Source organism: Sus scrofa, chromosome 1 (genome assembly GCF_000003025.6).
Source record: "Sus scrofa isolate TJ Tabasco breed Duroc chromosome 1, Sscrofa11.1, whole genome shotgun sequence".
NCBI classification, from domain to species: domain Eukaryota; kingdom Metazoa; phylum Chordata; class Mammalia; order Artiodactyla; family Suidae; genus Sus; species Sus scrofa.
In genome coordinates this window covers 139,840,259-139,863,907 of record NC_010443.5, presented here as the reverse complement: position 1 = coordinate 139,863,907, position 23,649 = coordinate 139,840,259, and the positions used below count along the sequence as shown (strand labels likewise).

Below are 23,649 nucleotides of genomic sequence, written 5' to 3'. Positions count from 1 at the left end.
ATGAGCAAGATAACAGTTTTGCTTTTAAAGATCACACAATCTGTTCCAGGAGACCAGAATGCCAAGACATGCATAATTCACTGTGATAATGTAAAAAATGAGGTCCCCAGAAAGGATAGTGAAGATGTGCACATCATCAGCTCTGTCTGGGGCGCCATAAGCAGTTTTGCCTCAGAAAACATGGTATTTCAGCTGGGTCTTGAAGAAAGGTGGGAATTGACAAATTGCATAGAGAAGATAGGAAATGGTTTATCTGGGCAGAAGAAAGGTGTGAGATGAGGAACAGATGGAAGATATAGGGGCTACAAACTGTGTTTTCCCTAAAAATATACCTAAAAAACAAACTGTCAGAGTTCCCTGGTGGCTCCGCAGGTTAAGGATCCAGCGTTGTCACTGCAGCAGCTCGGGTTGCTGCTGTGGTTGGTGCAAGTTCAATCACTGGCCCAGGGACTTCTCAGCCATGGCTGAAAAATAAAATAAAAGGCAGAGGTTAACCAAGAGGAGAATCACTGAATAAACTGAATGAGGACACTTAATTCGGGTATTTTAACATTACTGTGAAGACTACAATAGGAAATTTTATGGAAATGTTGCTTGCAAAATTATATAGACATTACAATTAAAAGTATTATTACTATAGGTATGCAATGTCAAGACGGAGTCACATGAAAATAAAACATGGTGTTGGAGCGGCGGAATTCTGTGTGACTCCTCTTGACAACTTGGTACATGTCCCCCGTCAGGTATCACCACTGTGCTGACCATGACCACGCTCAGCACCATAGCCAGGAAGTCCTTGCCCCGCGTTTCCTACGTGACCGCTATGGACCTCTTCGTGACCGTGTGCTTCTTATTTGTCTTTGCTGCCCTGATGGAGTATGCTACCCTCAACTACTATTCAAGCTGTAGAAAACCAACTACCACTAAGAAAAAAACATCGGTGAGTTCTATTGCAAAGATGTTCTGGGAAGTTTGAAGGAGGAGGATAGTTTGGGATAAATCATTCTTATTTGTAAGCATGTTATACAACATGATATAAATTAAGACAAGTCAAATAGTTAACAAAGTTTAAAAAAAAAAAAAAGACAGGTATTCTGAGGATATGAATGCGCCCCTCACACACTCCTCAGCTTCACCTACCAGTAGCACGGATTGATATAATCATGCCTTAAAGATTATTCTTTACAGGAGTGATCTGCGATGCAAATTTCTAATAGCAGTTTTCTAATTACATTTTCCACTTTTCTTATAGTTGTTACATCCAGATTCCTCAAGATGGATTCATGAACGAATAAGCCTACAAGCCCCTTCCGTATGTACAGCATTGCAAGTGCAAAATATTTCCGAGCATTCTAAATAAACTAAGATTGAAAGATATTGCTTACATATGCACCTATTGAAGACAAATGAGTAACGTATGTACTTCCTTCAAAAATGTATTTAATGGAGTTCCCGCCATGGCTCACCATGTTAAGAACCCGACATCTCTCTGAGGATGCAGGTTCAATCCCTGGCCTGGCTCAGTGGGTTAAGGATCTGGCATTGCCATAAGCTGCAGCGTAGGTCACAGATGTGGCTCAGATCCATGTGGCTGTGGCTGTGGCTGTGGCATAGGCCTGCAGCTGCAGCTCCCACTTGACCTCTAGCCAAGGAACTTCCATATGCTGCAGGTGTGGCCGTAAAAAGTAAAAAAAAAAAAAAAAAAAGTATTTGGTTTTCTTTTTAATGTCCAACTTAGAAAGTTTGGAAAATAAAGGAAATAAATAATTGCTCTTTTACCCAGGGATTGGTGTATACCATACGTATCTCCTTAGCTCAAAATGTGTTAGGAAAAAATTTTTATGGGCCAAAATATTAATTTATAGGATCATTTTAATGATTGCATCATATGCTTATTATTGATGCACAGACAATCTTGGCTGGACACTGGGCTAATTCACACCTTTTAAACATATTTTTACCACTATAGTTTTGTATATATTTGTGAGTGTTTACTTAGCATAAATTCCTAGAAGCAGAATGGCCATCAAAAGCTACACAGTCTTTGCCAAATCCCATTCCACCAGTTAGTAGTATGGATCCCTCGCTGCTCAGAACTCCCCCTGCATTTGGTTCAAACAGAAAAGCAGCTCCCACTAAGTGTTGCCATTGGTATTGCTTTGGTTGTTGATAAAATTTCATATTTTTCACTTTATTTTTGATTTCCATTTGTTTTTATGGTTTGCTTATTATGGCCATTCACTTTTATAAAACTTTTTTTATGTAAATTTGATAACTTTTTATATATTTTAACTTTTTTAAAGTAGCAATTTGCCAGTAAATGTTACATGTATGGATATTGTATTTTATACAACATAAAATTTATATAATAGGATACGTTAGGGATATTAATCTGGGTTTGGTTATGTAGTTTTTATTCCAGCTTTCATTAGCAACACCATCAATGCAATTTCTTGTGCCTTTTGCCACACCCGGTGTTTTCAGTCTCCTGTTATCAAACCTATCAACTTTTCCTTTTATGGTACCTGCTTCTTGTGAACTACTTGGAGGTCCCTTCCCATCCTCAAAATGACGTAACTCCCCTGACTTTCTTTTGAGCACTTTTGCTGTTTGACGTTAAGTGCTGCTCTAAGTGCTTTCATGTATCAATTCATTTTATCCTCACAGCAACCCCTTCTACAGACAAGGACACTGAGATGTGGAAAAGTTAAGCCCTAAAAATGTTGACTATGTTTTCACAACTTTAAAAAAAAAATGTTACATTTAATACTAATATGCCCGAATTTTCAGCCTATGACTTGATGTAAGAAGTTATTGAAAATTTGAGGGAATTACCTTCATGGCTCAGGAGTTCCCTTTGTGGCTCAGCAGTTAACAAACCTGACTGAGATCATGAGGATTCCGGTTCTATCCCTGGCCTCACTCAGTGGGTTAACGATCCAGCATTGCCACGAGCTGTGGTGTAGGTCGCAGACGCGGCTCAGATCCTGTGTTGCTGTGGCTATGGTGTAGCTGCAGCTGTGATTTGACCCCTGGCCTGGGAACTTCCATATGCCACAGGTACAGCCCTAAAAAGCAAGGGAAAAAAAAAGAAAGACAGACAGAAAGACAGAAAGAAAGAAAAAAAAGAAAATTCGCAAAACATGTCTTTAAATCACTGTTGTGAATGACCCCCTCTACCATATAACAATTTTTATGTATAATTATTTGTATTCCTTTATCCATATCAATTCACAAATGGTACTGAATGATTTATGCTCACCCATACACCATAGATGGTTTCCTAACTGCTAATCGGCACTTTATATTTAGGGCATTTCCACCTGTTTTCATCAGAAGTCTGTGTAGTTATCTATACTCTCAAAGTGTGTTTCATTGTGGTTCTGACAGAAGTGAGCAATGAAGCCATTTTTACAGCTGTGGGAAGCCAAGTGAACATATACAGATTTTGCTAGCAAATGTTGCCAAATAGCAACAGACTGAAAAGTAATGGGAAGGGGTGAGAGAAGGGATGCTGAATAACAGAGACAAGTCAGAGAGTTGTCTTGTGGCTCAGCAGGCTAAGGATCTGGTGTTGTCACTGCTGTGGCACAGGTTCAGTTTCTGGCCCAGGAACTTCCACATAGCATGGGCACAGCCTGGCCTCTTTTCAATTTCTATTGATTGAGGAAAACCAAGAGTCCAGGTCAGTAACAAAACTAACATCCAGAAGTAGAAGGAAATGGTACTGTGTTTATTTGTAATAATCATTTTTGGTAAAAACAAACCAAACAAACAAACAAAAAGATGTGAGGTGCTCATGATGCTAATGAATAACAAAAGGCCTCTCAGCATTGAGCCAAGAACCAAGCCAACTTAGGGCCTCCTACTCCTTGATTTCAGCCTCCACCATTTCCATAGCATAGTTCACACAGCACAAATAAAATCAGGGCAGAGAGGCCACCATGGTTTTTTAGTTCTCATACATTATTCAGTCAGTGTTAGAAATGTATCCTCTTAACAGACTTCAGTTGAGTACCTAGTTCATAGTTACATGAGCAAGCTCTACAATTGCCTGGAGAATTGACAAGTCTATCTAAAGCCATCTGTCAAGATTAAGAATGACTCTTCTTGATTGAGCAACCCCACTCCTGGGCATATATCCAGACAAAACTACAATTCAAAAAGATACATGCACCGCTGTGTTCATAGCAACACTATTCACAATAACCAAGACATGGAAACAACCTAAATGTCCATTGACAGATGAGTGGATAAAGATGTGGTCCATATATACAATGGAATACTACTCAGCCATAAAAAAGAATGAAATAATGCCATTTGCAGCAACATGGTCACAACTATAGATTCTCATACTAAGTGAAGTAAGTCAGAAAGAGAAGGGTAAATACCATGTGATATCACTTATATGTGTAATCTAAAATATGGCACAGATGAACCTATCTGCAAAACAGAAACAGACTCATAAACATAGAAAGCTGACTTATGGTTGCCAAGGGAGAGAGAGTTGGGAGTGGGATGGACTCAGAGTTTGGGATTAGTAGATGCAAACTATTACACTTAGAATGGATAAGTAGTGTATAGCACAGGAAAATATATCCAGTCTCTTGGGATAGACCATGGTGGAAGATAATATAAGAAAGGGAAAAAATAAATATTTTATTAAAGTATAGTTGATTTACAAATGTTGTGCTAATTTCTGTTGTATTTCGAAGTGACCCAATCATACATATATATATACATTCCCTTTCTTATATTATCTTCCATCATGGTCTATCCCTAGAAACTGGATATATTTTCCTGCGCTAAAATTTAAGGAGTTCCCTTTGTGGCGTAGCAGAAATGAATTCAACTAGGAACCCTGAGGTCGTGGGTTTGATCCCTGGCCTTGCTCAGTGGGTTAAGGATCTGGCGTTGCCGTGAGCTAGGGCATAGGTCGAAGATGTGGTTCGGATCCTGCGTTACTGTGGCCACTGCATAGGCCAGCAGCTACAGCTCCGATTAGATCCCTAGCATGGGAACCTCCATGTGCTGCGGGTGCAGCCCTAAAAAGTGGAAAAAAAAAAAAACTTAAAAATTTAAAAATTAAATGTAGCATCACAAAAAAAATGTTAAATTTTAGAAAAAGAATGACTCTTCTCATTTATGAGTGACTATAAGTTGTCCCCTCTCCTTTATCTGCTCCACATTGACTTTTCCACATCAGGAGGAGAGCTTGTGAAGTACAAAAAAAAATGTTCTAAATGTACACAACCTTTAGCTATGTGTCTAGAGATGACAAGCAATGTTTGGGGTCCACACACTAGAAGTTTTTTTTTTTTTTAACCTGAATCACATGGAACAAGAAGATTCTCTCATCATCCCTATACACCGTACGTGTTTACTATTTACTAATTAGAAAAAAGAAATTCACCTCTGCACACTTTAATATAGGTATTGTTTAACATTTAAGGGATTTTATATATTATGCATCTATATACTCCAAATCGGCAGAGAAGTAGGCAGAATGGAGACTTGAAATGGCAAATACACACTTGAAAATATGCTCAGCCTCCTTCATTGGTAATCCGAGAAATACACATTTTTGCTTTTGTTTTGATTTGCTTTTTTGGGGATCTTTTATGGCCACACCCACAGCATATGGAAGTTCCCAGGCCAGGGGTTGAATCTAAGCTGCAGCTGTGACCTACACCAGATATATCCTTTAACCCATTGCACTGGGCTGGGGATCAAACCTGTTGGTTCCACGCGACCCAGGCTGCTGCAGTCAGATTCTTAACCCGCTTCACCGCAGTAGGAACTTGGAGAAATACAGGTTTTGAAAAGTGCACTGTAATTTTTCTTGCATTAGATTTGCAGAGACTAAACTGATGGATTGAACTCTCAGAGGAGGGATGCAGGGGAGGGGCCCGGCATTGTCCTCTTTATCTAGCAGACGGACATAACACATGCCTCTTATTTCACTCACCTTAGACTGTTCTTGCTGCATTTCATGGTGATTTTGTGTTATTCTTGTTGTCACCAGAACTATTCTCTCCTGGACATGAGGCCACCACCACCCTCGATGGTCACTCTAAACAATTCTGTGTACTGGCAGGAATTTGAAGATACTTGTGTCTATGAGTGTCTCGACGGCAAAGACTGCCAGAGCTTCTTCTGCTGCTATGAAGAATGCAAATCAGGATCTTGGAGAAAAGGGCGTATTCACATAGACATCTTGGAGCTGGACTCATATTCTCGGGTCTTTTTCCCTACATCGTTCCTGCTCTTCAACTTGGTCTATTGGGTGGGATACCTGTATCTCTAAATGTTCCTCCTAGTGATGAGTGATGAGTGTTAGGTTCCCCTCTTTACCCTTCACCCTCCCCAAACCAGTAGTGACCAATTGGATTAGCAAGGAAAGACACCGCTCAGTTTATCTGAAATTATATGTTACCTTTGAGCACGGCGGGAGTATATGGCAAATATTTATAGTATGTATTTCACACACACACACACACGCACGCACACACACACACACAAGTTAACTGGGCTTTAAAGTGGTATTCTTGCTAATCCCTAACTGAATCTGTGGCTCAGTGAGGTTTACGAATGGGTTTTTGGTTATTGGAAGCAGCTGCCAAATTTCCTGCAAAGAAATCTGAAAAACACGAGCAGATATCTGAGAAGCTCTCGAGGCCCTGACCCCCTCTGCATCTTTCCTTTTCAGCCCTCGGCAGCATGGATGCCCCCAGTTTCAGAGTCACTGCTGGCCGAGACATACTCCTGCTGACCTCACTGCCCAGGCGGTCTTAGTTCAAGTGTGAAACTGCAGTGAGTTCCCACCCAGTTTCCTCTCTCTGTGGCCCTTTTTGCTCTGGCACCCCCTTCTTTAGTTGGCCTTCCTTTAACTAATAACCTCATCCCAGACTGGAGAAGGTGGGCATGCATCATCCACAAGTTTTCAGCTGAGGGAAAAAAAAATCTGATTTCCAAAATTCTCATGTTGCTGGAGTCAAAGGTGTTTATTATCTCGGAGCATCAGAAAGTCATTCCTTTATTCCAAATTACTGAAAGTCGACAATATAAAAACTTTGGGTTCTTGGACTTGTTCGCTTTGAGTTCAGCATTTTACCTTAAGAGTTGTGTTTTATAAGACCAACGTGCCACTCCAGAGTATATGCTGTAATGGGTTCAATAATTATCTCCATCTTGCAAAGAAAGGTGTATAGTATTCTCAAGCCTTTGTTTTGAAAATGTTTTCCAGAGTGTGAGAGAAATGTAGATAGAGTTTTTAAAATTTTTTCTTAGCAAATATTAACTTTTGAGTCAAATCAACTTTAGATGCAAAAACCATGGGTAATGGCTATCATCAAGGATATATTTTGATGAACAAAAATTATTTTATACTTTGAAATATGGGTATGTAGCAAAATTCCAAAGAAAAAAATCCCTTGAAATTATTACTCTTTTGATATTTTTATAACACAAAACCAACTTGCTTCCTGATGTCAGTTCTTTGTTATAACTGGATACTAGTATGTACTTCACAAGACTTTTCAGAAGCTTTCCACCATTGATAGGAAAAGAAAAAGTCCTACCAGTAGGTTAACAGATGCTTTGGAATTGTTAAAATAATGGTACTAAAATTTGGGTACCAGAATCGCTGTGTTTCTCATCTTTTCACCCAGCAAATTGAATTTGTTTTATTTGAAACTATAAAATTTTATTTTAATTATTATTGTACCTACTACTATTACTCATAAAAAAAGATAAAGCATTATGCAGAAAAAGTATAGAAAAGTGCTAATTTCATACAATTTACGGAATACAGACCAGACCCAGAAGAGATGGGAATGAAAGAGACCAGAACAGCTGAAAATAGATTAGTCTGTTTATTTTTATGAACATTATTTTGTAGGAAGTGAATGCAAATGTATTGACCTATATTACCCAGTTTTCATGGATTAAGTCTATATAATGTGAGACATTGAATTTCTTCCTGTCAAGTTCCCCCTGACTTTTGATTTGATAGTTGCTACATAGGCCACAAGCCAATTGGCTTCTATTTAGAAAATCCAATTTAAAATATAAGATAAACAATGCATATTTGTGGAGACACAGGTTGAATCTCCTGGCCTGAATGAAATTTCTGCTCTGTTGGAGGATTTCACCTACCAGCAGCCTTGTATACCAACCTCCCTCTTACCGACAGGAAGAGGGTCTGAAGGTGCCCTGACCACCTTCGCCCAGAGCACTGAGCACCGAGGGATGCAGCCTGAGGTTGTTCTTCTCCAAACACAACTCCCAACTTTATCATTTCTAACAATGAAGAATTTCAATCCATTATTTCTTTTTTTTAATTTTTCTTTTTACAGCCACACCTGCAGTATACAGAAGTTCCCAGGCCAGGGATCAAATTGGAGCTACAGCTGTGACCTATGCCACAGCCATGGCAACATGGATCCCAGCCGCATCTATGACCTACACCGAAGCTTATGGCATTGTCGGATCCTTAACCCACTGAGGAAGGCCAGAGGTGGAACCTGCATCCTCACGGAGACTACACTGTGTCCTTAACCTGCTGAGCAGTGATGGGGGGAACTGCTCAATCTGTTATTTCCTAGAAGAAGTCCTGGAGTAAACTGAATTTTCTAGAGAAATCCTTCCTGGAAGGAAAATAACCTACAAATATTTCCACAACATAGATTTAGTCCAGTTTTACCTTTAAATTGTTTTAATGATGCCTCCCATTTAAAGGCTGTTCAAGATTTGAGCATCGTTGCAACGCTTCCGGAGTTATCGGTACAAGATCATCTCTATTTTCTGAATCCAGCCATTCTCTTCTCCCCAACCCCAGTCATTCTGATGACCTAAACACATCAGTTCATGGTTCCTTTTCCATAAAATAAGGCATTCATCTCAAGAGAGTCTGAGATATTCACTCACAGAGCATAAACTGGATTTCTGCACATAGAGCAATCTCTCCACTAGGAGATCTTGCTAAAAAAGAACCAATACATATCCTGAGAGATCACCAATGCCTGTTTCTGTGCAGGCTTGCCTATTCAAGTTCTCCTTATCAATCACAAATCCCAAGATGAACCTTCTCAGTCCACAATAAAGGAAAGTGGGGAGTTCCCCAGTGGTTCAGTGGGTTAAGTATCCGACATTTTCACTACATGGATTGGATCACTGCTATGACACAAGTTCGGTACCCAGCCCAGGAACTTCTACATGTCATGGGCATAGCCAAAAGGGAAAAAAAAGTGGCATGCACCTCATGCAGGTGCAGAGCTCAGGGGCATGCTTTTAAGTATTATGAATTTACTTTTTGGAGGAAGGAAGTGGATGAGCATCGGGAGAGTGTGAGGAAAATGCATATATATTAGGCATATTAGGGCCGCACGCACGGCATATGGAAGTTCCTAGGCTAGGGGTCTAATCAGAGCTGCAGCTGCTGGCCTATGCCACAGCCACAGCATAGCCAGATCTGAGCCAAGTCTGTGACCTACATTACAGCTCAGGGCAACACCAGATCCTATCAACCCACTGAGTGAGGCCTGGGATCAAACACGAGTCCTCATGGATATTAGGTTCATTAATGCTGAGTCACAATGGGAACTCCCAAATGCATCATTTTTCAATCAAAGGACTGTCTTTCACTAGTATGCTTGCTTAGACGGTGTCCATGAGAAACAGGATGCCAGACTGATCTGCACAGACACTACACCCTCACATCCCCACCCTGACTGCTTTGTGTGTAGAATGGGGAACCATCTTTTGGTGGTTGTATGGCAGCTGTGGGGAAGTTGTCTGAGTGACCTGCATTCCAGAAGTGCCACTGTGTTCCTCACTTTTAGAAACACTAAAGTGAGGAGATGACTGTTCCACATTTTGACAAGAATTTCTAATTTCTGACCACCATGGATCAAACTTACAACTGATCTCTTAGTTAAGCTGCATCTGGGCTGAGAGGGAGAGAAAAGACGTTGCACACTAACGGAATTAGAGCAAAAGCCCTCTTCAGAGCTTAAAAATTTCCGTTTCTGCAAAGTCTCAACCCCACAGACCAGAACAAAGACTATCAGTTACAGGGCCAAGAAGGACACTGTTACTATAATTTACTCTGGACCCAGCCAATACTGCCCCTAATTTACCCAACATATGCCTTAAAATAACCCATAAAGGTCAAATGATACACATCTTGTAGATTTTCCATTTCCTGAGATCCCTTATATTTCACACCAGGGTTTTTTTTTTTTTTTTTTTTTTATGAATGGGTGGAGGCAAGATTTCTTGACATGCTCAATGATCTTACCTTTAATTATATTATCCAGTCAGTTAGGAACTCAGTTTTTGTGGATTCTTCAATTAAGGACATGCTTGCCCTTTATGGCAAAGCACTTTCAGGCTACCTATGGGAAATTGGGGCCAATCTAAAAGTAGATGGCATAGTGCTTGTGATGGCATGTGAGGGTTCACGTAGAACCTTCACACCGAATCTTTTTACCTGGTCATAGCTCACTTCAGTAAAAAGTGTTTAGGCATATTTTTTGCTGCTCTGCAAAATATCACACTCTGGAAGCGAAAGAGGGTAGTTGATAACCCCATTTTGCATTGATGAATCCTTGCCACAACAGGGCACTCTTTCTCTAAAGGGCTAGAACACAAGACAAACAAAACCTCATCTTTGATCATGTTTCTCTTGGCTGCCAATAACTGAAAACTTTCCACGATTTTCTTTGCAGACTTGAAGAACTATAACTAGCTGGTCTCCAACCGTTATACCGATCGCTATACTAGATCAATGCTCTCAAGATACAAAGCATTTTGAATTCTCTCCATGATCTTGCAACTGTCCAAGAGCTTTTTCTGAAAGTTTATATACATATGAAATTTCATCCTCAATTTCTATAAAAGAAAAAGAAGTGAATGCCTTGGGATAAGCATAATCGGATGAAATATACATTGAAATATTTACAATTCGACTTCAGAATACCATTAGTTTAAAACTATTCAGAAAGGGGTCTGTAAATGAAAGGGAAAGAACCAAATTGTGAACACACTATAAATGAAATTCACAATTTTCTGTTGAAACCCCCTTTCATACTGCCCCAAACTGAGAAAGTATGTAATCTCTACATGTTTCTTTCTCTCAGATTTGCCTATAGGAAATCTTCAGCTTCATCCAGTTGAGCAGAATCACCACATTGTATCCTCACGTCCAAAAAAACCAAAAAATAACTCTTCAGACCCCTTCTCGAATTCCTTGTTGACTTACACTTTACTGTGAAAATATGTTTCTATCATTAGAGGAAGAAACATGTATGTGTTGAAAGAATAGGAAAACAACTCAACCGTTCATATCTTTGGAAAAAGTAAAATCTTGGCTTTTTAAAAAATGTCTGATAGTCTTGAAGACTAGACACCAGGGCATTTCCACTCCTTTTAAAACTTCTTCTGATTACAAGTTAGCAATTCCAAGATATAAGCCTTATCTAGTCCATTAAGATCAAAAGGGAAAATGTTTCCTTTTTTTAAAATGTCCCCAAGTTAAATTATGCTTTGGTTTTTAATGTTGTCAATAAAATAAGAGGTTTACTCTTATTACTCTGATCACATAAAAACCAAATTTTAGACCAGTTTATAGCCATGCAGGAAATTAAGTGAACATTCACTAACAAGTCTTCAATGTTTTAAGTAGGTTTTTTTTAATCATGTTACATAGAAACATGAGCTAGAAAATAATTAGGAAAACAAAACACAGGAACGTGCACACATGCACACTCACACACAGAAAGCAAACACTACTTGAATGTTCCATGCAGGTAATGGGAGGAAAATGTAAATTGTTTTGGTTGAACTATTCATATTCACTATTCACCTACCTCCACTACTTCACTGTTTTGTATTTGTAAACCCAAAGCAAGGTTTTCCCAGCCCAGTGGGCTGCTCTACAGTGAGAGGGGAATAATGCTTCCTGCTTGGAAGAAGGATCTACTTATCTGCTGACCAGTTTAAACTGAATAGGTCAGAGAGAACACGGAAGACTGACTGCCAATAATGAAATCCCCTGGATGGAAAAAGTGGTTGCTATATTTTCCTCTTTTCTAGTTATTTGAACTTACTTTTCCCACTAACCACTCTTTCACACAAGTATTGAAGTCCCCATTCTCCATAAAAAGTAGAAGTCCTAGCTCACTGTCAGACTGATTTTCAAGAATAAATGATGAGTGCTTTGATTTAGTAGGCATTTATTCCAACAGGTTTTTAATCATTTTTTAATCACATACTCTTCCTGTTTATTACAGGCAGGATTTTGGGGTGTCAGTTTTGTCAACTGGCAAGTGAAGGGCCCCCCAACAGACAGAGAAACACTTGGATCACATTGATGAGGAGATCAGAGTACCACATCACCTGTCTAGCAGTGGCAATTCCAGTCAACCCATCCACCCATCAGCTCACTTGCCCCATTCATTGAGTCCATGCACTCGTTAGAGCAGGGTGGCCCTGGAAGCTACAGAGAGGTTAAAACAGAAAAAAAAAACTGCATTCTTTCCAAGTTGGCAGAAGAATATAATAGGATTTTAGAAGAAATAAACTATGCTAATCATCATCCTCACCACCACCACCACCACCACTTCTATCCACCCCACATCACCATCCTTACCATCATCACCGTCATCAGCATCACTGTCATCATCACCTCCAATATCATCACCAGCAGCAGCAGCAGCAGCAGCAGCAGCAGCAGCAGCAGCAGCAGCATAATCATCTATGTCCTTTTCTGGGTTCCATACTTGTCCTTAGCTATTGATTCAACGCAAAGGTCTAATGTCTTTTCCAAACCGTAACAAAATTAGAATTTAAATGAAGGAGAAAATGGAAAAGTTTCATTTCAGTTTAAATATTAAATACACAGATCATAGTTCAAAATTCTGTTTGCCTAAAACTTTTCTAGAACTGCTCTTTGTCGCAGAAGTCCTGTCTGTCTACCCTGCCTCAAGCAGAATTTGAGATTATTCCTTAGGTGAATACTCCCCCTAATTGTTTTGTGGTTGCTTGTGGGGTTTTTTGGCTTGTTTTTTTGTTGTTGTTGTTGTTGTTGTTTTTACCATACTTGGCTTTTTTATTCCTTCTCATGAAGTTAACATTTCAAATGGCTAAGAGCCATCTCTTTTCCCTAAAATGAATTCTTCTGCACACACCTCAGATTTTATTAGCCCAAAAAGGACAATCAATATGCTTCTTCTTATATAATTTGGGTCTAGATTTGATTTCTTCTAATGTATCTTGGGATTTTTACTTTTGGATAGAAATAGAGGCAGGTAAACTATAATGATGAAATTTATAGTGTTTATTATTATATTAGCTGTTTAGAAACACTCTATTAAAACATTTTAAAAAGTACTTTCAATCATTCTTGACCTTTAAAATGACTAATTTTGTGCTAGTGAACAATGTTTACATGCATATATTTGTACAACTACATGATATGTTTTTCTTTACAAGCAGCTCCTGGACTAAGTGAATTCCTCATAAGTGCATTTCCTGTGAAAGATTCTAAGAGAGCAACAGTTTTCAGGGATTGGGCCTGGGTTGTCTTGTGAGGAGCAAGGGGCCATCTTGTGTTTACATGCAGTGACGTGTGTATTTGTGTTCCTATGTACAGAGGTAAAACTGGAACAACCTATTAGTGTGTGTATTACCCTATCTACCACCCCAAATGTAGTTGAAACAAGTAGAAAGGAGCACAGTTTCCTAACGATAGCATATTAGCTTCTTAAGCCTTCTCTTAAGGAAAAAAAAAAAAAAAAAGAGTCAAGACAGACAGACAGAGGAACTGACAATCGTCATATTTCCTGGAAATATGGGACCACATTCTTTCTTTAAAAAGAATATCAAGCTAAAATACCTGATCCGAAGTTGTTCTGGAGTCCAAACTAGACTGCCTCCTGTCAAGAGCATCAGATCATCATGTTTTTACTAGGGTGCACCGGAGTGATTCCTGGGTCATTTGTGCCTCGTGGTCTATTTTTAACTGGAAAGCCAAAAGTGGTTCTCAGGGTGTAGGTGGCAGATAGCCACCGTCACACTTGTTGAGGACACGGCCTCCATGTACTGTGTGAGAAAGTACCAAGTCTAGTGTGAACTGTGCCATGTGTCAGAGTTAACATTAATGTGCCAGTGGTCTTCTGGAAGCTTGTGTGGCAAGGAAAATGGTCAGAGGCGCTGGGAGATGCCCCAGGCAGAAAGGGAGAGCAGGTGCACAGATCTGCCCTCTGCCTCAAGGATCTGCCTTCCTGCCTGTGAATCCGTCTCTTCTAGGTGGAAGAAAGATAGATTTCAGAATCTGAGAGCATCTTCGAATCTGCTCTGAGCGTGCGCAATATAGAGGAGCTTGGCCTGCAGAGGGGACCCACCCTGCCCAAGTGCGTGTTCCTGTCCCTCTCCAGGCAGATGAGCTGAGGATCAGGCCAGCGTCCCCGCCCTCATCAAGTGGCCTCCACCAGCCCCTGCTCTACCTACGTCCCATGAGGGCCTGGTGGCTCTGGCTCCGGGTCTGAGGTCCGGCTGTCCTCCTCTTCCTCTCCATCAAGGATGAGACTCTCTGCTAGCCGTGCAGCTCGCGGTGGCCTAGTGAAAAGTGGGCACACTTGCGCCCAACGTGCCTTGGCGACACGGGCGGCGCTGCGCCCCGCTTCGCCGGTCTGGTCCCCGCTGTACCCTGCCCGGAGTGGGCTGGGCCACCCTCTGTATTTGTATTTGGATTCCTACATTTGTACTTCTAATACAAATAAATGCACATGTTGTCAGAAATATTTGAACCAGGAGTAGATGTCTTTCTGGTTTGGGGTGGCCACACAGAAGGTCCGGAAAAGTGTGGGCTAAGACCCTGGCAGTCTGCAGGGGAGGCCCTGCCCAGCAGAGGGGCTGTAACACCAACTGCCCCCTCAGAGGCTTACCCTGCACTATCCCTACCCAGAGGCAGATTCTGCAATGTTAGGAAAGAAGGACCCCCCAAAAAACCCCTTCAGAGCACAGGACCCTCATTCCAGCCAAGCCAAAGAGGCAAGTGCCAGCCTCCAAGATCTCACCGGCAGCCCAGGCATGGATTAAATAGTGTGGGCAGGGTCCTGGGTTCCTGCCCCTACACCATCCATGCTTTGGGAAGTTAGAACTGCTCCCCCAAAGTCTGAAGAGTGGTTCTGTGAGAAGGGGCTGCAGCTCCACACTAAAGTAAAAGCGTGCTTTCCCAAACATGACCACAAAACAATGGCACCTGCTGCCGCCCAGGGCAAACAGGTTGTATACAGCAAGACAGTTGTCAGAGTTCCCGTCATGGCTCAGTTGTTAACGAATCCGACTAGGAACCGTGAGGTTGCAGGTTTGATCCCTGGCCTTGCTCAGCGGGTTGAGGATCCAGTGTTAAGTGCCAAACTACGCCACGGGCAGGTCTGAGCCACGTCTGCTCTGGTGTAGTTCACAGATGCGGCTCGGATCCTGCATTGCTGTGGCTGTGGCATAGGCCAGCGGCTACAGCTCCAATTAGACCCCTAGCCTGGGAACCTCCATATGCCACGGGTGCAGCCCTAGAAAAGACAAAAGAAAAAAAAAAGAGAGACAGTAGTCATCATCACCCCACCCCTCCCACCCTCTGCTCCAGGATGGGTGCTATGCTGGTGGAGTTGAGCGGGAGGGGCCATGAGACATTTTCTCCCACCTCTGCCAGCTTCTGCTTCTTCCCCTGCTCCAAGACCTAACAGAGACCTCTGAACTTGACACAGACCTCTGAACTTGACACTGGGTTTTCAGATGTCAATTGGATGAAAGTAGAAGGATCTATTTTGGTATTTGCAGCAATTACTTATTGGATGACTTCAATCCATGCTTGAATGCCAGGGAGCATCTCATGTTCCTTAATTCGTTCCTCTTACCAGAATTGTTAAGATTCCCCAGGTCTGTGAACTACAACAGCAGCAGTCCTTTATGGAGGACTATGTGCTAAGAACTTTGCACACACTGAATCAATCATTCAGTCCTTCTAGTACTCTGTGAAGGAGCTACTATTGTTATCAACATTTTTTTACTGATAAGAAGGCTGAGAGTGGGGTTAAAATAATGTGGCCAATATTATAGACCTGGAAAAAATGCAGAAAAGATTTTAAATGCTGAAAATATGACTTTAAGCACTTCACAACTCCGGTGCTTAGCTGCTACACTCTGCCGTCAGTGTTTTGAAAGACTTAGAGTGAATTTCTGAGGCAATTCTTTTACTATGGCAAAAATCCATTCTTTAATTAATTTAAACACACTTTTGTTTGGAAAAAAACATTTCATTCAAAAGGCATCTAGGAGTTCCCTGGTGGCTCAGCAGGCGAAGGGTCCACTATCGTCACTGCTGTAGCTCTGGTTACTGCTGTGGCGTGGGTTCAATCCCTGGCCTGGGAACTTCTGCATGCTGCAGGGGCCAAAAAAGTGGGCAGCAACAGAAAGTACTGAAATGTCATACTGAGAGATCAGCAGTGTTGAGTAGGAATCCAGAGAAATCAATGTCAGTTACCCTCAACTAAAAAGTACTATATAGGAATTCTCTGGAGGCTCAGTGGGATAAAGATCTGGTAGTTGTCACTGCTGTGGTGCAGGTTTGATCCCTGGCCCTGAAATATCCGCATTGCACAGGCACAGTCCAAGACAATAAAAATAAAAAGTAATATATAACGTTTTCCCACTTGATTACTTGATTTGTAAACTAAGAATAGAGTTTATGCCCAGGCCCTGAATGTCCTGGTTGCAGAGTGGGAATTGTAAGAAGTTCCTTCACCAAGTCTCAAGATCTGGAACCTTGAGACTTAGAGTGGCATGATTGGACCTCCCACCCTATACCAAACTAGCTTTGTTTTTTTTTTCCCTAAAAAACTGTTCATGGATTCCCCCTGGGTTGGTAGCCTCTCAAAAAATGCTCTTCTCATTGTTTCAGTCCCCAGACAAAGTCACATTCAAGCACAGTCTGCAAGGAGCACTTCAAGTTCTGTTCCCAGGCAGGTGGCAGACACTTGGGATAATGCAGCATCTTGAATGTTTGTATTGCCAGGGGTCTGTGAAGCCTGTGTGGGCATCATTTTCAGGATATTGAAAGCACCAATTCTAAAACTGAGCTTGACTGCATTTCTACATGAAGGAATTAAATAATAGCAGCCATTTGTTTTACAGGTTAACAATGAACTATTTGAGCAAAGCGACTTGAAACCTGGATTCACAATGGCTGTCAGCCAAAGAAATTGAGATGCTGGCATTTCCCTGAGAGACCATAAAGGGAAAAGCCCAAGTCTTTAGGAGGCAGGAATGTTGGAGTGGGTCCATTATGGGCAACGAATCCACCCACTTTTAACCGCAAGCAGTGACACTCACGGATGCCCCTTCACCTAGAGACTTAGAAAGACATTGGTAAGGAAGACCCAGCACCCACAGAGCCTCAGTGAAGGCTGCAGACAGTGGTGGGAGATTCCACCAATGGAATGGAGTAGCAGGCTCAGATGCCATGACTTAGCCTACAGAGGTGGTAGACTCAATGGCCCTCATAAACCCTGAGAATGGAGGAGAAATCAGAGCATTTTAATCCATTGCCTGTGAGACAGTGGCTAATTGACCCCAATGTCTGTAGGAATGACATAGATGCAAACCTATGAACGTTCCACTTGGTATATATAATCTTGGAAAAACTAGGGCTGAGGGGCTCATGGACTCTGATTTTGGCCCCAGGTTTAAGCCAATACACAGACTCAGAGCTCCTTTGTTGAGCAGGAGCCCTACATCATGGCCATAAGTCTATACCATGATTCTTCCTCCAAGTCTTTCCCAGAGGAAAGGAGATGTCCCCAGGATGACTGTCCAGAGGAAAGGAAAATAATCAGTATTCCTGGAGTCATTCCATTATGGCTAGAATTTTTAAAATTCCCTGGGAACACGAAATGATATCAAGGTCTAGGGTCAGAAACGGGGATATGGAAATCAGGGCATAAACAATCTATTTACCCATGACAACCTTCCAGGAGCCCAGAAAACTGATTGGATCTCACCTGCGAGGGCCAGGAAAAGGTTTTGATGCTTACCCCTGGACTAGAGTCACTCGTGTGTCTTTTTTTAGGGCGCACCCGCAGCATATGGATGTTCCCAGGCTAGGGAGCAAATTGGAGCTGCAGCTGCCAGGCTACACCATAGCCACAGCAATACAGGATCTGAGCCACATCTTCGACCTGCACCACAACTCATAAGAATGCCAGATCCTTAACCCACTGAGCAAGGCCAAGGATCAAACCCCAGCCCTCACGGATACTGGTCAGGTTTGTTACTGCTGAGCCACAATGGGAATTCCTCTAGCAGAATGACTTTATAATGTGAATATATCACATGCGTGAAATGTTAGCTCCACTTTGTACAAACAAGAGGTTGAGGTTTCTCTAATAATCTTTAAATATTATATTAAACATATAATATTTAAAAAGAGAAAATGACATCCAGGGTTAAGAGTTTTCTGTTTTCCAGACTTCCCACTGTGGCACAGAGGGTTAATGATTCAGCTTGTCTCTGTGGTGTTGCTGGTTTAATTCTGAGCCTGGCTGTGGTGTAGGTTGCAGCTGTGGGTCAGTTTCGATCCCTGAGCCCAGGAACTTTCACACGCCATGTGTGTGGCTGAAAAGGGGGAGAAAAAAAAGAGTTTCCTGTTTTCCAAATTGTGCTCTGTCAAGTCCTGGAAGTGGAGCAGAGAGTCAGGGAATCTTACCAGCCAGTCACCTCTGAGAAGGCTTTACATAGTAGGCTCCCTTAAAGATTGGAAGACTGGGGGGGGGGGGGGGAAAGGGAGTTCCCATTGTGGCTCAGTGGGTTAAGAACCCGACATAGTGTCCGTGAGGATACGGGTTTGATCCCTGGCCTTTCTCAGTGGGTTAAGGATCTGGCATTGCCACAAGCTTGGATCCCAAGTTGCTGTGGCTGTGGCATAGGCCGGCAGCTGCAGCTCTGATTTGACCCTTAGCCTGGGAACCTCCATATGTCACAAGTGTGGCATAAAAAGAAAAAAATATTGTTTTGAAAACAATTAATAATGCTATTCGGGTCTGTCTCTCTGTCACTCAATGTACCAATGAATGGAGATGGTAACAGGAAATTTCCTGGATAGACCAAGGTCATGAGTGTCCAGTCTATAGAATAGCATCTCCTGCTGCATATGTGGTGTGTGTTTGATGAGACTGCCCAAATGACTCCAGCTCCACAACTGAAGCAGATGTGGCTTGCTCCGCCCTGGAGCAGCTTATGGGGGAGACTAGGGCTCCAGCATTGGGGGTGATGTTAGAAGCAAAGATGGAGCTCTCGCTAGGTCCAGACTTGGCCCTTCCTCTGGCTCTGCAGCTGCTCAGGGTCTTGGAGCTGGCGCTGGAGCAAGGAAAGGAGTAAAGTTCACAGAGCTGACTTTTCCTGTGCCTTTACAAATATATTAATGATCCCATAGCAAGGAAAGGAATGAACTCCACCCTAGACTTCTGTCCCCCTTTCCCTCTGGCTCTGCCTCAGTGAGCTCTAGAAGTTCTGCCTGACCAAGAAAGGGGGAGCATGAGCGAGGCCAGGGATTGAGCCCACAACCTCATGGTTCCTAGTTGGATTCATTTGACTGAAGAACGAATTAGACGCTGAGCCACAACAGGAACTCCTATTCGCTGATTTTTCTTAGTGCAGAGCAAAAATCTTGTAGGTAGCAGGTACTTAATAGATACTGTTGAATGAGGGAACCCCAACCAGAACCAAGCTAGTTATCCGAGTGGGTCTGGAGCCCTCTACTGGCCCCCAGATTCCTTAATCCAGCCACATCAAGGGCAAGGACCAGGAATAGCTGGATGGAATCTCAATAGGTCTTTGCAAGTAGGAAGGCAGGTTGCTTTCCATGAGCTCTTCCAAACTCAGAAAGGCCATGGGCCAGTGAGGAAAGAGGCAAAGAGCCTCTTCATTATAGGGAGATGTTAAGAAACAGAAAGACATCTGAACAGGTTGAGCAACCCTCTCCTCAGAGCCAAGCACCAGGTAAGCACTACTATGGTTTATCTGATGATTCTCTATAGTAATCCTATGAGGTTTGGTTATTTTTTTCCCACTCCGCACCGTTTTTGTGTCATAAAAAACAAACATAACCTGGGTACCCAGAGATGGGCTGCCTGGCCTGACTTACCATCTGGATTTTGGATTCAGTGTCTGTCATTCTCTGTATAGATCATCTTCCCAACTTTGCACCTATCAGATTTTTCTGCACATCATGATCACAAACCATGAGGAGAGAAAGCTGCTGCAGGCCATCAAATACAACTGCCTAAATCAGTCGGCAAATAAAGTATCCTGTTTGAGCCTACTGGGCTTGAACACCAAGACACAAGTACCCATGACCTTCCCCAAGATGTCTCAGGCTTCCTCTTCCCCATGTTCCCCCTTCTGCCATGCTCCACACCCTGAGGTACTTCTGCCAGAAGAACAGGAGCCATACTTCCCAAGTCCCCATCAGCCTGGCTCTGAGACCCCTGAGGGCTTGTGTCTTTCTTCTAACTGGATGCCTCTCTTTTTCCTGAAGGCTAAGTCTAGCTCTGCTAGCTAAGCCCTCCATTTCCCATTTGTTTGAAACATCAACCCCATCTGGGTATGCAGGTCCTGTGCCCTCCAAGGTAAGGCTCTATGTCGCTTTGCCTGCCCATTGCTCCCCACGAGATTTCTGTGCCCCCAGCAGGTTCCCTCTTGAGGCTGTATAGTGTCTAATCCCTTCCTCCCACCACCGAGACTCTGCTCTACCTTCTGCTGGGAGCATCCTTGGATCTTAAATGTGGAGAAGAAAGCCTGAATCATTGTAGCTGTCCTATCAGAAGCAGTTAGGCACAACCAGTTAGGCACAACCTCTTCTTTGTGGACACTTAGTGCTGATCGGGACAGTGTTCATCTCTGTCCCAAACACTTCGGGTTCCCTGTTCTGTGGGACAACTTTACCTCCTTCCAACCACCCTCGTGTCCCTAGAAGTCCTGGTCCAGTTTCCTCTCCCACAACTCATGCCTTCCAGGAAGCTTTTCCACAGCCTCTAAGCAGAACAGAAACGAGCTGTCCCTCCCCCACCCAAGTCTGTCTGTGCAGATTCTAGCAGCCGAAACTGCTCCAGGCCCTGATCAACAACTCCAGGCTCATGATGCTCAGAAAATCAAAACCACTTTGTGATTAAGGTGAGTTTCCTCAGATTCTCCAGACTGGCTTGGAGAGCAAACACTGGCCTCCAGCATCAGCTCCAAGGCCTTTCCAGCATGTCTGCCCTCTGAGAGAAGGCCCCAGCTACCCACTGGCTGTCCCCTTCTGTGGGATGGGAGGGGAATCCACTGTCTATAACTGAGCAGGACCCTGGGGGGGCCTTCCCAGAGTGGAGCCCCCTCATGTCCTCCCCCTGCCTTTTTGTCTATAGAAAACCTTTAGTCAAAAATCAATTTAATCAGAGAAGTGAGAAAATAAAGGAAAAAGGGAGTTCCCTTCATGGCTCAGTGGTTAAGCCAACTAGGAACCATGAGGATGCAGATTTGATCCCTGGCCTCCCTTAGTGGGTTAAGGATCTGGATTTCTGTGAGCTGTGGTGTAGGTCGCAGACGTGGCTCGGAACCTGTGTGGCTGTGGTGTAGGCTGGCAACAACAGCTCCAATTAGACCCTTAGCCTGGGAACGTCCATATGCCGTGGATGTGGCCCTAAAAAGACAAAATTTAAATTAAGTTAAATTAAATTAAATTTTTTTAAAAAAAGCTTGCAACACTCCAAATAATTTTGAGGATAAAATGAGTTAATACGTCTACTCTTAACCTAGACACATATGCCTTCCTCCTAACTCTGACTAGCCCTGGATGCTTCTTGGGCTATTTAGACACCTAGGAAATAAACTGAATATACAGTAGATGGGTTTATAAGCTTAACTCTTATCAATTTAATTTCAGGGGAAGAGAACTTCCTCCGTGCCTGCAATGCAGGCTCTACCCTTCCCTCCTCAAGCTTCCTTTTGGGATGAGAACGTTGTTACATATGCATAAATCAGAACAGAAGGACTTGGGGAGGTAGGGGTCTTCAGATATGTTCCTTCCTGGGCTGGTTTAGAGTTTAGTTCCTAAAACATCTTTCATGACATATACCAGTGAGGCAGCCTTTTCTCTCTCCACACAGCCTTTCTGTTGAAGCGTGTTTACCTGTTGCTTCTGCTTCTGATAGGACAGCTACAATGATTCAGGCTTTCTTCTCCACATTTAAGATCCAAGGATGCTCTCTCCACCATATGCAGGAGGCTCTCTGCTCCTACCATTTATGAGCCCCCTCACTGAGTGGGACTCTGGAGCTCTGGTCAATAGTTTCAGCTGCACTTGGTTGCAGTTAACTTTTCTCTGACCATGTTCCTTACCTCTAAGGAATAGATTACTTGGCTTCCTTCTGGCTTTGACTCTTGCACAATATTTAGCAATAACGTGAGATGTCAGTGCTATTGCCTGAATTAATCTAATCTGATTATGGTTATTTTGGCACCAGTTTAATGATACATAATTGGTCATTTGAGCACTGGTAAGACAAAAGCAAAAAGACCACCTTGCTACATTTTTTATGCTATTGTCCCAAGCGAGGATTTTGCAAAAATTCAACTAGAGGAAATGGAGGGCTCCTGTGCTCAGAGCTCAAGCTCCACCTATGTGTCTCAGGCCCAGAAAAAAATGGCTTTACTTGAACACAGTTTTCCCTAGGCACCCATATTTTCAGTGTATTCATTTAGTATAACTTGCATCATGTTATAGCAGAAAATTTTATACCAGTGACATAGTCATGCAACACTCAAAAGAACTTTGTTTCTGTGGAACGACATTAAAATGTTGATTTAAGGAAGTTCTCATGTGACTCAGTGGTTATGAACCCAACCCAACTAGTATCCATGAGGATGAGGGTTCAATCCCTTGCCTCACTCAGTGGGTTAAGGATCTGGCATTGCCATGAGCTGTGATGTAGGTTGCAGACATGGCTCAGACTCCATGTTGCTGTGGCTGTGATGTAGGCCAGCAGCTGCAGCTCGGATTTGACCCCTACCCCAGGAACTTCCATATGCCTCAGCTCTAAAAAGACAACAAAAAAAAAATGCTGATTTGAATATTATGACCTTTGTAGTATCTGAATGTAATTAGTAAGTGGCTTGGTTTTGAGGACGTAAGAAATGTAAATTTAAGAAATATATATCTGGTTTTACATATGCACATACTTTAAAGGCCATGTTTGGGGGTCTACAAGAATGTCATTGGAAGAGGTCTTTATATTATTCAAATTTGAAAAACACTACTGTTTGATTGCCATCTCTGTAATCTTTTTAGCTACTAATACCTTTAATCCTTCATTAAAAGCTGAGGTTTGGGGAGTTCCCGTCGTGGCGCAGTGGTTAACGAATCCGACTAGGAACCATGAGGTTGCGGGTTCAGTCCCTGCCCTTGCTCAGTGGGTTAAGGATCCGGCGTTGCCGTGAGCTGTGGTGTAGGTCGCAGACGCGGCTCGGATCCCGCGTTGCTGTGGCTCTGGCGTAGGCCGGCGGCTACAGCTCCGATTCAACCCCTAGCCTGGGAACCTCCATATGCCGCGG

At 42.6% G+C, this 23,649-nt stretch overlaps 1 protein-coding gene across 1 annotated transcript in view; it reads left to right on the top strand.

Annotated features, from left to right (window-relative positions):
- GABRG3 (gamma-aminobutyric acid type A receptor gamma3 subunit) overlaps positions 1 to 8,447 on the top strand; it is a 609,132-nt gene extending 600,685 nt beyond the window's left edge. Inside the window, exons 8-10 of the mRNA XM_021098602.1 lie at positions 744 to 940; positions 1,253 to 1,312; positions 6,026 to 8,447. Coding sequence (XP_020954261.1) covers positions 744 to 940; positions 1,253 to 1,312; positions 6,026 to 6,307 — 539 coding nt within the window. The 3' untranslated portion in view covers positions 6,308 to 8,447. The remainder of the gene's footprint in view (positions 1 to 743; positions 941 to 1,252; positions 1,313 to 6,025) is intronic.